Raw genomic sequence first — 18,412 nt, 5'->3', positions numbered from 1 at the left:
TGAGAGCCAGGCCTAGAGATGGGAGGTCCTAGGTTCAAATCCGGCCTCAGACACTTCCCAGCTGTGTGACCTTGGGCCCCCATTGCTCACCCTTACCACTCTTCCACCAAGGAGCCAATACACAGAAGTTAAGGGCTTTAAAAACAAACAAACAAACAAATAAATAAATAAGGGAACAACCATCATCCCAGTCACCGAAAAGTCTAAAGTGTAAACCTTAACTCCTTATTCTCTTTCGCCTCCCTATTTCCATATTCCATATTCAATACAATTCATCTTCAATGCACTGCTAAGGTCTGTTGGTTTTACCTTCGTACATTATTTTTTCCTTTGACAGTGCTACCACTCTGGTGCAGGACCTCATTACCTCACCAGTTCTATTAAGTTGGTTGGTAGACCTGCCATGAGTTTCTCCTTACTGTAAGAAATAAAATTTAGTTATTATAGCTATATATTAAAAATATGTGGCCGCCAGGAATCAACAATTCAGGTTGATTCCGTAATTAAATCAGACCCAAGTCAGCATCGGGTTGAGGAGTTTATTTACAATCAGGAAGGTAAAGTAGGGATAAGGAGGAGAGGGAGGTTAGAAGTCTAAATAAAATGAAGCTGTAAGCCACAAGGCCCAACAGCCAGATAGGCAGAGTTTAGAATTGGCCCAGCTAGGCCAAGGAAGCCAGCCTAACTTACCCACGTGACAATACAGAGTGTAAGCTGTCTGTGGTCTCAGGAGATGCTTCTTCCTCCAGTTCCAGACGGCAACTGCCCCCACAGGAAGTTCACTCACTTACTTAAAGAGATCATGTCTTTCATCACTTCCTGTGGTCCACCTCTAATTCAAATGGACAAATGGCAGTTTCTACATTGATTTGGACTGCCCAAAGGGCAGTCCCTTATTCTTGATTTGTTACTTATTGTCACGTGTGGGTAACTCGTCTCCCCTCCCCACTAAGGGAGGTGGGAGTGACATCATTAGCATGCCTGGGTTGAGTAGATTTTTGACTATTAATGGGATCTGGCTAATTCTATTTACACATTACTCTAGACCATCCTCCATTCAGCTACCAAAGTAATTTTCACTTTAGTCACCAAATTTTCAACTTTTACTTTGATTATGAAATTTCAATTTTCACACATCGTCAATGGTGACCATATCATTCCTCTACTTAATAAACTCCAGTGATCTTCTATTACCTTCAGGATCAAATATAAAAGTTCTCTAACATTCAAAGTTCTTTATAGCTTCCTACTCACACACATTTTTCCAGTCTTATACCTCACACTTTCCTATTGATATTAACCATTGATACTAACCTCCTTATTGTTTTTCACACCAGACACTCCTCACCTCTCCAGGAACTTCTACTAGTTGTCTTACATGCCTGAGATACTCTTCTTCCTCTTCTCTACCTTGTGACCTCTTTGGATTCCTTCAAGTCCTAGCTGCTATAGGAAACCTTTTCTTATCCTACTTTATTCTAGTACCTTCCCTCCACTGATTATTTTCAGGTTATCATATATATATCTTACTTGTTTAGAGTTGTTTGCATGTTGTCTTCCCCATTGGACCATGAGTGCTCTGAGAGTAGGAATTATTTTTAGGTGTTAAATAAATGGTTGTTTACTGACAGAAATAACAAGGAGGTCACTGGATAGGGCCCAGGACATGAAGGGCTTTAAAAGACAAGGATTCCATTCCTGAAGTTAATATGGAGCCACTGGCATTTATTGAATTGTTGGCAGAGGAGGCAATATATTCAGATTTGACCAATATCATAAGTAGTATGATTATATTACTACTTTTTTATCTGATATAAATTCCATAAAATTGCTGAGGAAGGAATCCTATGTAGCTGAACTCCATCATATTGACCCCTAGGTTCTGCCTCATTGAGTAGGGATGAGGCTGAAAAAATGTTAACTAGAGATCTTGTTTCATTACATAGCTAAGAAGAACTTTTAGTCACTCAAAAGAATTTTAAACTTTTTAAGGATAGAAAAATAAAAGGAGGAGGTCTGGATATCTAAGCAGGAAAATGGGATTTTTACCAACTGTACTAAGTTTAAATACTTCTTTAAAATATGCTAGTTCTAAAGAAAATTGTCAAAATTATTCATGGCATTTATATCCATCTGTACTGACTTTAAACACTGGCCAAGTAGTCCTTGGTGGTTGGAGAGTTGCTTATTTTGTAACTTACCCTAACTAAGGGTTTGGAAGGCTCCTGTGAATTTTTTGCCTGGGGATATTGGGTCCAAAATTTAGCCTAATGTAATTAAGCTAATATTTTTCTTTTGTTTATGTTGCGTCTGTGGTCTCATTCTGTTTTAGTTCATTATGATCTCTCCACTTTTCCCAAACTACAGAGATATGGGGCCTAGACATGTGATATCACTGGTATAGGGAATTCCTGGATGGGAAGCTACCAATGCTTACCAAAGCAAGTTGGCACCTTATCTGAAATGATTGGCAGTACAGGGAATTTATTTAGTTATTTTAGAAAGCAGTTTGGAACTATGTCCAGAAAGTCACCAAATTGTACATGTCCTTTGACCTAACTATAACTAAGCTTATATTTCAAAGAAATTTAAGGAGAGAATGAGAGCAAGAGTGAATGAGAGATTTGTGGCAGCTTAAGTGGCTCAGTCAAGCCTGGAGATAGGAAATTCTGGTCTTAGACACTTCCTAGCTGTGTGACCCTGGGCAAGCCACTTAACCCCAATTGCCTAGCCATTACTGCTCTTCTACCTTGGAACCAATACACAGTACTGATTAAGATAAGACAGAAGGTAAGATTTTTTTTTAACCCTTACCTTCCATCTTGGAGTCAATATTGTGTATTGGCTTGAAAGCAGAAGAGTGGTAAGGGCAGGTAATGGGGGTCAAGTAACTTGCCCAGAGTCACACAGCTAGGAAAATGTCTGAGGCCAGATTTGAACCTAGAAGCCTCCTGTCTCTAGTCCTGGCTCTCAATCCACTGAGCCACCCAGCTGGCCCTGAAGGTAAGGTTTTAAAAAATGATAGAGTGAGTGAAATAGACAAAAGATGTATATGTAGAAAATATTTATATTGACTCTTTTTGTGGTAGCTATGTGGTAGTTTCAAAAAATTAGAAACTAAAATGTTGTCCATTTAGGAATGACTAAAATAAATGTATGCCAGGAAATGTATCAAAACTTACTTTCCCATGTATGATGGGAGTTGTTCCTTGAATCATAATAGCATTTACATAGTGCTTACAATGTATCAGGCACTATAGTCAATGTTTTATATCTCATTTGAGACTCACAAGAACCTAAAAGAGGTATAGGTACTATTATTATTCCCATTTTACAATTGAGGAAATAGGCAAAGAGATGTCAAATGACTTGTTCAGGGTCACGAAGTTAGTAAGTGTTGGAGACCAATTTGAACTTAGATCTTCCTGATTTCTGGCCCAGAGTTCTAGTCACTGCACTATCTAGCCACCTCTAAAAATGCTGACTGGCCTTTACCAACTGTCCAATCACTAGTTCTGGATGGCCTCAGTTCCAGTTCACTTCAGCCATATGTCTCAATCTCCAGTTTATGCATAGTGAAGAATTTATGTTGTCCAAAATTTCAAAAACAAGGAGAATTTGACTCTACAAAATATAGGACAACTGCCTTGGAGTCTATTTGTGGAAGAATTAGAAAACAAATTGTTATTATTATTTTAAGCCATTACTTTCCATCTTAGAATTAATACTGTGTATTGGTTCTAAGGTAGAAGAGTGGTAAGGGTTAGGCAATGGGGCTTAGGTGACTTGCCCTGGGTCACACAGCTGGAAAGTGTCTGAGGTTAGATTTGAACCCAGGACCTCCTATCTCTAGGCCTGTCTCTCAATTCACTGAGTTTATTAAAGGAATTGTTTGTGAGCACTTAGAAAAGGAAGCAGCAATGATTAAAAGCCAGTACCAAGAACCAGACCATGCCAGATATTCTAGTTCCTATACTCAACAATATTTGAGAACATTAGGGGTTGAGTCCTTTTACTCTAAGGCATAGAGGAACACAAGTACATGTGCATATTTTTTTTAGTCAACATCCAGCAACCAAAGATCAGAAAGAAGGCTTTGATGTAGGAAAAGTTCAAATTTTAGGAGCATAATATTTATAAATAGAAAGATGCTAGGAGTTCAAATAGTCCAACCTCCCTCTTTTATAGATAAAGAAACTGAAGCCCAGTTACTTTATCCAAGGTCACACAGGTAGCAGATAGCAAAGTTGGAATTTGACCTTAGGCCTTTTGTTTCCAAATTCAGCACTCTTGTTAAGTCTCATCACATTTTATAAACTACTTAATGTTAATATCCTTATTAATGTAAACTATTTTGAGATACCTTCTTACTGATTTCCTAATAGTCTGGTGAATTAGCTATTCTAATAAGAATGTAATTTAGATAATAGAAACTTAAATCTGGGGAGTACCTTTCTTGTGAAGTACTCAAAACATAAACACAAATATACACATATATGCATATCTAATGTGTATATACATATGTTTAAATCAATTTCATGTGTGTAGACATATGTAGACATATTTGCACACATTTTGGTTTTTGGACTCTCAGCATTTTTATAAAGCATATCAGAAGGAAAGAGGCTAAGAAAATATCTTAAAGTCTTAGAGAAACCATGGAAAAACTGTATCAGAATTTGTCTCTTACTTTTTATGGTGCAGAATGTTTTCTGATAGATAATATTTAATCATTCAACCATCGCACTGCATATAACTAGCTGTGGTGTGGAGTTAAAGTCTGACCATTATTAATTTGAGAAGAGAAAAGTAAAGAAAGACATTTTTGGAAAAATTTTCATGTGAAAGGGGAGAGATCAGATTTATTCTATATAGTCCTAGAGAATAGAACTAGAACAATGAATAGAAATTACTTGGAGAACAATTTCATTTCAAAATAAGGAAGAACTTTTTTTTAATGTAGTCAAAATTATTTATTTTACATTTTGTGATTTTTTTCTTTTGAATATTTTCCCATAGTTACATATTTCATGTTCTTTCCCTCTCCCCCAAATTCCCCTAACTCCCCTTAGTTGATGCACAATTCCACTGGGGTTTACATGTATCATTGATCAAGACCTAATTCCATATTATTCATAGTTGGACTAGAGTTATCGTTTAGTGTCTCCATCCCCAACAATATCCCCATCAATCCATGTGTTCAAATAGTTGTTTTCCTTCTGTGTTTCTACTCCCACAGTTCTTTCTCTGAATGTGGCTAGTTTTCTTTCTCATAAGTACCTCAGCCTTGCTCTGGATTCTTGTATTGCTGCTAGTAGAGAAGTCTGTTATGTTCAATTGTACTACAGTGTATCTGTCTCTGTGTATAATGTTCTCCTGGATCTGCTCAATTCCTGGAGGTCATTCCAGTTCACGTGGAATTCCTCCAGTTCTTTGTAAGGAAGAACTTCTTAATAATGAGATATGTCCAAAATTGGAATGAGCTGCCTTTTGAATCAGAGCCTGTGTATGTTTCCACCAGGGATAGTGTAAATGAGATTCATGCTTAAAGAATTTAAATCAAACTATAGGATTTTTGACACCCATGTTGCATAGGTATATTTAGATGTACCTAAAATACCTCATTTGGAATTTCTAAGAAGACTATGATCTCTACTTTTGTGAAGAGTAGGACAGCTATGACAGTAGTAATTACTACTTTACCACCTTTATCAACACAGTGGTATATGCACACATATACACACACTTATAACTTACAAATAAGTAATATATGAATTCAGAATGTGTGCTCAATTTTTTTTTATTGATAGGATACACTATCAAGAAAAGTTTGTAGACTACTAGTTCAGAACATAACAGGTTTTTTGTTTCTTTTTTTCCTGTTCATCCTTTCTGTCTCTTCAAGGGGTGCTACATCAATTGTGTACAGATGTGTCCAGAAGGGGACCCAGAAACCTTATGCTCTCAAAGTGCTAAAGAAAACAGTAAGTGTATTTAATTTTATATCTTCATTTCTAAGGTACTGCAGAGACAGGAGGATTCTGGGACGTGGACTTAAAATGATCATGGGAAAAGACAATCTTCTCCCTGGTTGACTATCATCTTAAAAAACAATAAAAATTTTGTGTGATAGGAATTTCATGGATCTTTAAAAGGAATTTGTGGTCTTATCTCTGTTTTAACTAAAATGATATTTAAATCTTTGAGGTAGGAAAGAAGCAGTTTTGTGTATGTAATGGAGGTTGGGGTCCCATCCTCAGAAAATGTATTATGTGTTTTGCCTGTTACCAAATTGCATGGAGAGGCTTAGTGAGCCTGCTACTTGAATTTCATGATGGCATAATAATCCACATATGTTCAGTATTAAGCATAGACAGTCTGAATGTTTCTGGCCTATTATCCATGAGATAAAGAAATTGATTTTTTTAATTAATTGTTGAAGTAGAAGAGGAAGTGTATACAGAATACTCTGATCGGGTAAGTTGGTCCTTTTCTCCACCTTCCTTTGTATTATATCCAGGGGAAAAAAAAGACTTTAGTTGTTTCCCTAGAAGTCTTTTGTATTTATATTCTACTCTGAGTTAGTAACAAATCAAAGGGGTCTTTTCTTCACTACTGGGTCAGTGGAAGGAACAGTCACAGAACATTTATGCATATTTCAAAATTCATTTGAGGGATTGCTTCAAGCATAACATGCTAAACATACTCATATGAGTTGGTCTCTCATTGGGCAGCCCCCAGTTGCAATTAACAGTTATGATCCTGAAAAGTCGTATGTGGAAGAGTGAGGCAACCTAGAAAAGTATTCCATTCCACCTGAATAAAATGATAAGATATACCTCCCTCCCCCACAATTATATGCGTACACACATAGATGCCTGAAACCCAAGGTGATATGTCTGTCAAAAAATCAACAATGTAAGATGTTAAACTAATTGAAAAGTCTTTGAAATACATCGGATATAGTGAGTGACACTGAACAGGAAGCATCCTTTGATGAGCTGAGAAAATCTGGCCATGCCCTGAGGATCATATATAAAATATTGAGTTGTAGAACTGAGAGATTTAAGCAAGTGGTCTACTAGGAGAGTCTACATTCTGGTTAAGTCCTTGAGAAGTATTCAGTAACTCTGTGTGTGTGTGTGTGTGTGTGTGTGTGTGTGTGTGTGTGTGTGTGTGAGAGAGAGAGAGAGAGAGAGAGAGAGAGAGAGAGAGAGAGAGAGAGAGAGAGAGAAAGAGAGAGAGAGAGAGAATATGAGACCTGGACTTTTTCATTAGCACCTAGAATAGCTAATGGAGCATCTGTATTGAGAACCAAGAATAGAATCAGCTTGCTATGAGAAGTTAATTTAAAAATTCTACAAGGAAGCAGTAGTAGCAGAGACTAGTAAGGATATCAAGGTGAAGGAAATAGTATAGCTTAATTCTCTAAACTCTAGCAAAAATTTCAGAAGCATGCAAGACAAAGGAATTCATCAATCTAAAAAGAAACAAAAGTGTGTCATCTTTCAAACACCAGATCACAGTTTAACCAAAAGATAAGTGTCTTGGGCGGGTATTATGAAACAAGGTGGGCCAGAATCACAACTAAGATTCTGGAACTAAGAAGTAAAACAAGACTATGCTATTTTCTTTCTAATCCTAGATAGGTGATTGGGATCTTGGGCTCAATTGCCAAATAAAGAAGAAAGCTGAAAATCTATCTTGCTGACCAAGGAAAGGCTATCTGAGATTCAGTTACTGAGCCCAGGGTAGAGAACTATTGCTCTAACCCAAGAGAGAGAATCTTAGAGCCAAATCCCTGGAGTAAAATAGAGTCAATGCACTGCCATTCTAACCCAGGAGAGGGTTACCTCAGTTACCATACCCTCAGTTACCTCATAGCCATACCCTCAGATTAGCACAGAGACATAATGCTGTTGCTCTTACTTTAGCAGTAAGACACCATTTAAGATGGGCCAAAACCAGCTACACAATAGAAATTTATAGAGCTTACCCTTACCTAGTAAATAGTACAAAGGCCCAAATTTGGGAGATGAGTCTTGAAGAATGAATACAGGAAGAAAAGAATTATTAAGATTCTAGGGATATCTAGGATACAAACCCAAAAGAAGAGGAAAACTCCAAAACGCATACAAAGTCTTGAAGAAGAATACAGCTTGCTCAAAAGATCAATTAGAAGAGGACTGATGCAGAGTGAAATAAGCAGAACCAGGACAACATCATACACAGTAATAGCAATATTGTGAAATGATCAACTGTGATAGACTTAGCTATTATCAGCAATACAATGATCTAGGACAGTTTTCACAGACTTATGACAAAGAATGCTATCCACCTCCAGAGAAAGAATTGTTGGAATCAGAATGCAGATAAAAGCATATGATTTTTCAATTGTTTATTTGAGTTTATGTTTTTAGATTTTGGTTTCATAAAATTACATAAAAATGAACAATATGGAAATGTGTTTTGCATGATAATCCTGATTGAATGACCTGCCAGCACTGGGAGGGGGAAAAGAAGGAGGGAGATAAGGTTGTTCATATAACCTAGAAAACTGTGGAAATTTGCTATTGCATATAATTGGTTTTAAAAAATGTGGAATTTTTTTATTGCATGTAATTGGTAAAAAAATAAAATTTTAAAAAACTCTGAAAAATTATCTAAAAAAAGAAGTCCCAAAATAAAAGACATAGGAATTTTAAAATGATTTTACAATTGAAATGAGAGAACTAGAGGAAAAAAATGGAAGGAAAATGAGATCTATGGAGAAGAGTTTTAGAAAGAGAATTAATAGCTTGACATAAAATATAACTTTAACAAAGTAATAGATTCTGATGAAAATTAGAATGGACCAAACTGAAATTAATGTCTCCATGAGAAAATGAGAAATTTAAAAAATGTAATCTGAAAATTGAAAAAAAAAGTTAACACAAGGTGCCCTATATAAAAACTAACTGACCTGGAAAACAGATCATGGAAAGAAAATTTAAATCATTGGACTACTCGAAAGCCAAGGCAAAGAAAAAAGCCTAGAGATTATATTTCAATGAAAGAGAACTGCTCACATTGATAAGAAATGAGGGGTAAGTAATAGACTGTTTAAGTATATAGAAGCAGGGACTCATTATTTGATAAAAAATACTTTCAGAAATGGATAGCATTTTATCATAAATTAGGAGGTTTATTAGACCAGTATCACATAGCAAGTACCATGAGAAACTCAAAATGGACATATATATATATATATATATATATATATGTCTATACACACACACATACACAAACACACTGGCTAGAAAATATAATTTTTGAAGCAGAGAGGTATGGAGGTATGAAATAAACCTCGAAGAATGAGAGTTTGGAGGACTTTGAATACCAGGATCTGGAATTTGTGCTTTTTTTTGTTAGGCAATTGATAGATTTAAGGATTGTGGTAACAAGATCAGGATAGTACATTAGGAATATTACTTGATTAATAGTACAAAAGAGTGATAAAGAAACTAGACTTGAATACCAGTTGGGAGCTATTCTATAGATCAAATGAAAGGAGAGAAGGACCTGAATGAGGGTGGTTGCAATGGGACCTGAAAGGAAGGGATAAATCTGATTTATATTGTGGAAATATATTTTCAGGATTTAGTGACTAATTAATCAAAGTATATAACTGGTGTCTTAGAAAGCTGGTGGTAATAGAAGCAGAACATTTAGTTGCATATGCTAGTAACTAAATAGGCCAGGCATGACTATTTAATTTTGAATGTTCCTTCATACCCTTGTCATTCCTTTTAGGTAAATTGACCTTATTTAAATTCATACACACATATATGTAGTTTTAACATACTCTTTGTGTGTGTGTGTGTGTGTGGATATATATATATATTTTTAATTTTTTAATCATTTATTAATATTCATTTTTAATATGGTTACATGATTCAAGCTCCTACTTTCTCCTTCACCCCCCGCTATCCCCCCCACCCATGACCGACGCACATTTCCACTGGTTTTAAAATGTGTCCTTGTTCAAGACCTATTTCCAAATTGTTGTTAGTTGCATTGGTGTGGTAGTTTCGAGTCCACATCCCCAATCATGTCCTCCTCAGCCCATGCGTTCAAGCATTTGTTTTTCTTATATGTTTCCTCTCCTGTAGTCCTTCCTCTGAATGTGGGTAGCATTCTTTACCATAAATCCCTCAGAACTGTCCTGTGTTATTGCATTGCTGCTGGTACAGAAGTCCATTGTATTCGAATATTACCATAGTATATCAGTCTCTGTGTACAGTCTCCTTTTGCTCTGCATCAGTTCCTGGAGGTCTTTCCAGTTCACCTGGAACTCCTCTAGTTTATTATTCCTTTTAGCCCAATAGTATTCCATCACCAGCATATACCACAGTTTGTTCAGCCATTTCCCAATTGAAGGATATTCTCTCCTTTTCCAGCTTTTTGCCACCACAAAAAATGCAGCTATAAATATTTTCTTACAAGTCTGTTTATCTATGATCTCTTTGGGGTATGAACCCAACAATGGTATGGCTGGATCAAAGGGCAGGCAGTCTTTTATAGCCCTTTGAGCATAGTTCCAAATTGCCATCCAGAATGGTTGGATCAGTTCACAACTCCACCAGCAATGCATTAATGCCCCAATTTTGCCACATCCCCTCCAACATTCATTACTCTCCCCTTCTTTCATTTTAGCCAATCTGCTAGGTGTGAGGTGGTACCTCAGAGTTGTTTTGATTTGCATTTCTCTAATTATTAGAGATGTAGAACACTTTCTCATGTGCTTATTGATATTTTTGATTTCTTTACCTTAAAATTGCCTATTCATGTCTCTTGCCCATTTATCAATTGGGGAATGGCTTGATTTTTTTATACAATTGACTTAACTCCTTGTATATTTGAGTAATTAGACCCCTGTCAGAGTTTTTTGTTATAAAGATTTTTTCTCAATTTGTTGTTTCCCTTCTGATTTTGACTATATTGTTTTTGTTTGTACAAAAGCTTTTTAGCTTAATATAATCAAAACCATTTAATTTACATTTTGTAATTTTCTCTAACTCTTGCTTGGTTTTAAAATCTTTCCTTTCCCAGAGATCTGACAGGTATACTATTTTGTGTTCACTTAACTTATTTATAGTTTCCCTCTTTATATTCAAGTTATTCACCCATTTTGAATTTATCTTGGTGTAGAGTGTGAGATCTCTCCCATATTGTTTTCCAAATTTCCCAGCAGTTTTTGTCAAATAGTGGATTCATGTCCCAAAAGTTGGGCTCTTTGGGTTTATCATACACTGTCTTGCTGATGTCATTTACCCCAAGTCTGTTCCACTGATCCTCCCTTCTGTCTCTTAGCCAGTACCATATTGTTTTAATGACTGCTGCTTTATAGTATAGTTTAATATCTGGTACTGCTAGGTCCCCTTCCTTCACATTTTTTTTCATTATTTCCCTTGATATTCTTGATCTTTTGTTATTCCAAATGAAATTTGTTATAGTTTTTCCTAATTCAATGAAGAAGTTTTTTGGTAATTTGATAGGTATGGCGCTAAATAGGTATATTAATTTGGGTAGGATGGTCATTTTTATTATGTTAGCTCGTCCTACCCATGAACAATTAATGGCTTTCCAATTGTTGAGATCCAGTTTTATTTGTTTGGAAAGTGTTTTGTAGTTGTTTTCATATAATTGCTGTGTTTGTTTTGGTAGATAGATTCCCAAGTATTTTATATTGTCTAGGGTGATTTTAAATGGTGTTTCTCTTTCTACTTCTTGCTGCACTAGTGGGTTGGAGATGTATAGAAATGCTGATGATTTATGTGCATTTATTTTGTATCCTGCAACTTTGCTAAAGTTGTTGATTATTTCTACCAGCTTCTTAGTTGATTCTCTAGGATTTTTTAAGTAGACCATCATATCATCTGCAAAGAGTGATAGCTTAGTCTCCTCTTTTCCCATTTTGATACCTTCAATTTCTTTTTCTTCTCTAATTGCTACTGCTAGTGTTTCTAGTACTATGTTGAATAATAGAGGTGATAATGGGCATCCTTGTTTCACTCCTGATCTTATTGGGAAGGCTTCTAATTTATCCCCATTGCATATAATGCTTGTTGATGGTTTTAGGTATATACTTTTAATTATTTTTAGGAAAGGTCCTTCCATTCCTATACTTTTCATTGTTTTCAATAGGAATGGATGCTGTATTTTGTCGAAGGCTTTTTCAGCATCTATTGAGATAATCATGTGATTTTTGGTTGTTAGACTGTTGATATGATCAATTAGGTGAATGGTTTTCCTAATGTTGAACCATCCTTGCATTCCTGGTATAAATCCCACCTGATCATGGTGGATGATCTTCTTAATTACTTGTTGGAGTCTCTTTGCTAATATTCTATTTAAGATTTTTGCATCTATATTCATTAGGGATATTGGTCTATAGTTTTCTTTCTCTGTTTTTGGTCTACCTGGCTTTGGAATCAGTACCATATTTGTGTCATAAAAGGAATTTGGTAGGACTCCTTCTTTGCTTATCATATCAAATAATTTGTATAGTATTGGGATTAGTTGTTCTTTGAATGTCTGATAGAATTCACTTGTGAATCCATCAGGTCCTGGTGATTTTTTCTTAGGGAGTTCTTTGATGGCTTGTTCAATTTCTATTTCCGATATGGGATTATTTAGGTATTCTATTTATTCTGCTGTTAATCTAGGCAGTTTATATTTTTATAAATATTCATCCATATCTTCTAAATTGTTATATTTGTTGCCATATAATTGGGCGAAATAGTTTTTAATGATTGCCTTAATTTCCCCTTCATTAGAGGTGAGGTCTCCCTTTTCATCTTTGATACTGTCAATTTGGTTTTCTTCTTTCCTTTTTTTTTATTAGATTGACCAGTACTTTGTCTATTTTATCTGTTTTTCAAAATACCAGCTTCTAGTCTTATTTATTAATTCAATAGTTCTTTTACTTTTGATTTTATTAATTTCTCCCTTAATTTTTAGTATTTCTAATTTAGTTTTCATCTGGGGGTTTTTAATTTGCTTGCTTTCTAATTTTTTGAGTTGCATACCCAATTTATTAATCTCTGCCCTCCTTAATTTGTTAATATATGCACTCAAGGACATAAATTTTCCCCTGAGTACTGCCTTGGCTGCATCCCACAGAGTTTGGTAGGATGTCTCATCATTGTCATTTTCTTCAATGAAATTATTGATTGTTTCTATGATTCCTTCTTTGACAAATTGGTTTTGGAGAATCATATTATTTATTTTCCAATTAGTTTTTGATTTTCCTGTCCAGGTGCCCTTACTAATTATTATTTTTATTGCATTATGATCTGAGAAGGTTACATTTATTATTTCTGCTCGTTTGCATTTGTTTGCAATAGTTCTATGCCCTATAACATGGTCAATCTTTGTGAATGTGCCATGTGCAGCTGAAAAGAAGGTGTATTCCTTTTTGTCCCTATTTATTTTTCTCCACATGTCCATTAAATCTAATTTTTCTAGGACTTCATTCACCTCTCTTACCTCTTTCTTACTTATTTTTCAGTTTGATTTATCTAGATCTGAAAGAGGAGTATTTAGATCTCCCACTATTATGGTTTTACTATCTATTTCCTTCTTGAGCTCTGCCAGTTTCTCCATTATGAATTTGGATGCTATGCCTCTTGGTGCATACATATTGAGCACTGTTATTTCTTCATTGTCTATACTGCCTTTAATCAGGATGTAATGACCTTCCCTGTCTTTTTTAATCATATCTATTTTAACTTTGGCTTTATCAGAAATCATAATAGCCACTCCTGCCTTCTTTTTCTCATTTGATGCCCAAAAGGTTTTGCTCAAGCCCTTAACCTTAAACTTGTGTATGTCTACCCGCCTCATATGTGTTTCTTGTAGACAACATATGGTAGGATTTTGGTTTCTGATCCACTCTGCTATTTGCTTCTGTTTTATGAGAGAGTTCATCCCATTCACATTCAGAGTTATAATTATCAGTTGTGCATTCACTGACATTTTTGTATCCTCCCCTAGACCCATCTCTTTTTCTTACACTATTTTCTTTTAAACCATTGAGGTGGTTTCCCTTATCCCCTCCCTTGATTAACTTTCCTTTCTGCCCCCTCCCTTTTTTTCCCCCTATTTTTGTTTTTTAAAGGCCTAATGAATTCCCTCCCCCTTCTTCTCCCTTCCCTTTTTTGACCTCCCCACTCCCCTGCTCCCTTTCGTTTGTCCCTTCTGACTTTCTCAGTAGGGTTAGATAGGGTTTTTTTATCCCAATGGATAGTATAGCTACTCTTCCCTCTCTGGGTTGATTACACTTAGAGTAAGGTTTAAATATTACCTCTTAATGCTCTCTTCCTCTCCTTCTTATAATATTATTTATCTCCTCCCCTTCCCATGCCCTCTTTGTGTTTAATAGAATATCCTATTTTTCTTATTTACTCAGATTTCTCTTGGTGTCCCCTACTATTCCCCCCCTCTTTCCCACCCTCCATGTCATCTTAGACCATTTAGTATCCTGTCCTCTCCCTATGAATTATTCTTCTGGTTGCTATAATAGTGAATATTATAATAGTGAATAGAGATAATTAGATCTTATTTAAGCCCTTAAAGAGTCAAATTTAAAAAATTATGAGTTTTCTTTCTTTCCCCTCTGTTTCTTATTTACCTTTTCATGTTTCTCTTGATTTTTGTGGTTGGATATCAAACTTTCCATTTAGTCCTGGTCTCTTTTCTGCAAAAACTTGGAAATCTTCAATTTTCTTGAATGCCCATACTTTCCCCTGGAAGCATATAGTCAGTTTTGATGGGTAGTTGATCTGTGGCTGAAGCCCCAGGTTTCTTGCCTTTCTGAATATTGTATTCCAAGCCTTGAGGTCTTTTAGCGTGGAGGCTGCCAGATCCTGTGTGATCCTGATTGGTGCTCCTTGATATTTGAATTGTCTCTTTCTGGCTTCTTGTAAGATTTTTTTCTTTTACTTGATAGCTCTTGAATTTGGCTATTATGAATATAATAGGTGTTGATTTTTCTGGGTCTAGTGTAGAGGGTGATCTATGGATCTTCTCAATGCCTATATTGCCCTCTTGTTGTAGAACTTCAGGGCAATTTTGCTGAATAATTTCTTTAAGTATGGAGTCCAAGTTTCTATTAATTTCTGCCTTTTCTGGAAGACCAATGATTCTGAAATTGTCTCTTCTAGACCAGTTTTCTTGGTCTGTCACTTTTTCATTGGGATATTTCATGTTTCCTTCTATTTTATCAGTCTTTTGACTTTGTTTTATTTGTTCTTGTTGTCTTGAGAGATCATTATCTTCTAATTGCTCAATTCTAGCCTTAAGGGACTGGTTTTCGGCTATGATCTTTTGGTTTTCCTTTTCAATCTGGTCATTTCTGGTGTTCAGTTTGCTTATCAGTTCATTTGATTTCTGAGCCTCCCTTTCCAGTTGCAAAATTCTGCCTTTTAAATTGTTATTTTCTTGCCTGATCTATTCCATCTTCCTTAACATCTCAGTTTTGAACTCTTCCATAGCTTGTGACCAGTTTTCATTGTTTTAGGAAGGTTTGGATACTTGTTTGTCCTCCTCTGTTGTCTGGATTTTCTCTGTGTAAAAGTTGTTAAGTGTTCCAGAGTTTTTCTTGATAATCTTTTTCTTCTGGGGTTCTCGGCTTGCCATTGTTAGCCCTGCCCCTTCTCAGCTTTGTCTTCACACTCCTGGTCTGTCTTCTCTTTCTAGGCTCCCGAGGAGGGCTCAGGTCTCCTTGTCCTCGGGGTTGAGCCTCCTGGTCATCCCCGGTCTGCCCCTCTGCCCGAGGCTCCTTCAGTAGTCTCAGGGGCTGCTTCCACAGATGTGCTCCCATCTGCACTGGGTCCCCAGTGGATGTCTTAGCCTGTGCTCGAGATCTTTGTCTTTGCCTAGGGCTCTGCCTTCACCTGCACAGAGGGTCGGGAAAGTCTGGGTGCGTTCCTTAGCCACTTGGGGTCCTAAATCTTGCAGCTCTCAGGTATGAGCCCTGGAGCTGCCAGTGACTTACTGGGTGCCCCAATCCTGCTTTCACTCTTGTGCGTTGGCCTTGGCGCTGTGTGTGGTGTGGGGGGTGGGGGAGGGGCTTCTTCCTCTCACTTTTTAGTGAGACCTGTTTCGCCCCTTTATAGCTTGGAAATGCCTGGATTCCGCGTACCTTCAGTGCTGCGCCCTGTTGTGGGGTCCCTTCGTTCGTCTGGATTCGTTTTTATGTCCCCTTGAGGAGTCCTGTATGCTTTGTTTAGGAGAGATCAAGCAGCTGCTCCTATCTTAATTTTTAAGATCTTAACAACATTGTAAAAGCAATTTTACATCTTAACTGGGAATCTCTTAACATACTCTTTTGATCACTAATACGTATGAAAAATACGTGAATTACATTTAATTCAAATGAAAATTCAGTTGCAATGTGCACTTGAGGGTCTGTGATTTCATTGGTGTGAGCACCATCTCTCCCAATAATAGTTATAATCCCTTTATTCCTTAGTAAATGGTCTTCATGAGTTATGACTAAAAAAAAATTAATCATTTAATGGCTAATCTTTTCTTTAGATTTAGTCAGCTGATCTTTGTTCTTTGTATGATACATATATAATATATTTAGATATACGAATCTTCAACTCAACATTTTCAAAACAACAATCATTATCTTTATTTAAAATTTATTCTTCTTCTGAGCTCCCTATTTTTATTGAGAGAAATCCAATCCTTCATAGTTCATAAATTTAATGTCTTATTTGACTCACTCTCCTTCACCTGGCATGCCCAATTAGTTGCTAAGTCTTGCTGTATCTACCTCCATAGCATGTCTTTGATCCATCCTCTTTTCTCTACCCACGCCGTGGTTCAGGCCCTAATCACCTTGTAAATAGATAGCTTCTTAAATAGTCTTCTTGACCTCTCTTTATTTACATAGCTGTCAAATTAATATTCTTAAGGATAGGACTAGCCTTATCATTTCCCTTCTTTCTATTGGCCCTTTATTACTTCTAGGATGATGACGAACTCTTTGGCATTACATTTTTAGAATTATTATACATTATTCTTTTTCATGAATTCTTTGGTACAGATAAAGGGGCTTTGTTGTTCCTAACATACGATTTCCTGTTTTAAAAAAATTCATTTTTTTTGGATTAACAATCTGCTTTCTCTCCCTCCTCTACATTCTCTCCCTCCCTCTACATTGCTAAAAGAAAAAAGAAAAAATCAAAGTCTTATAAGAAATATATAGACAAGTAGAACACATTTCCATACTGATCTTGTTAAAAAAATTCATGTCTTACTTTGCATATCTACTCCATCACTTCTCTGTCAGGCAGGAAGTAAGTAGCATTCTAAATAATCATTTATCTGGATTCATGATTGATCATTCTGATCTCCATAGTTCTTAAGTCTTTCAAAATTGCTTTTACAATGTTGTTGTTGCCATATGTATTATTCACTCTGAAATAGTTCAAGTAATGTTTAAGAGATGTTCTCCCTCATCCATTCCTACTTTGTATAAGTTTCTACTTTTGCCACCCAGTAATGTAAGACTAGTCCCTTTCATTCATTTTCTTCGCTTTCCTATTTTCATTCAATTCATCTTGCTTGCCTAGGTCCTGGTTCTTTTTGGTTTGGGCCCAGAGCTGAGCCTGTGATCAGCTTTGAGAATTCCCCACTCAGAGTACAGGCTTCAGTTAATTCACAAATTCATCAGTTTGTTAACCCTATGCTTGTTTTGGCTACATAACCAATATGAGTGCAGTTGAGTTTCAAAGAGCAAAGAGAAGATAATGATCAAATAACGAATGACAGGTGAAATAAGAAGCTAGATGGTTTAGCACTGAACAGGTAGTCAATATCTTAAGCTGTATTTTGTGAACTCTAGCTCACTATATGACATGTTCATCTTATGTAAATGGTGGTAAGAAAATTAAGTTCCTCCCCCCAACTCTGGTTGTGGGTTACATAATATGTGTATTTCTTAACACATTCTTGTATATCTTCTTGATTTCCTCTCAGCATTCCTTCGTATAAGATTTTGGCATGCATTTCCATAAACAGTATTGGGGATTGTTGAACACAGCAGGAAAGCAAAACCAGTATAGTAACAATTATTAAGATTATATAATATGGGGTTTTCATAATTTCCTATGCAGCCTGTTTCTGGCAGCTCACCCCAAATGTTCCAGTCAGATTTTCCTTCACATTTCCTCTAGATACTTTCCTCACTCCCTAATGCAATCTAGGTGTTGGGTAATATTACACATATGTGCAAAATTCAGTTAATGTTCATTTAAATAACTGGCTTCTTACTCTATTGTCTTAGATTTAGCTATTTCATGAAATCTGCTTCTGGGGACCATTTTTGCTTGGAAAATCCATCATGTCAAAGGGGTGT

The 18,412-nt window shown here is 36.1% G+C and overlaps 1 protein-coding gene across 1 annotated transcript in view; it reads left to right on the top strand.

Moving 5' to 3' along the window:
- Positions 1–18,412, top strand: part of CAMK4 (calcium/calmodulin dependent protein kinase IV) — a 251,074-nt gene that overhangs the window by 39,604 nt on the left and 193,058 nt on the right. The window contains exon 2 of the mRNA XM_044657613.1: positions 5,906–5,984. Coding sequence (XP_044513548.1) covers positions 5,906–5,984 — 79 coding nt within the window. The remainder of the gene's footprint in view (positions 1–5,905; positions 5,985–18,412) is intronic.

The sequence above is a fragment of the Gracilinanus agilis genome, chromosome 1, assembly GCF_016433145.1.
Source record: "Gracilinanus agilis isolate LMUSP501 chromosome 1, AgileGrace, whole genome shotgun sequence".
In the NCBI taxonomy this organism is placed as follows: Eukaryota; Metazoa; Chordata; class Mammalia; order Didelphimorphia; family Didelphidae; genus Gracilinanus; species Gracilinanus agilis.
Note: the sequence above shows the minus strand (reverse complement) of the source record. Positions and strands in the feature narration are given on the sequence as shown.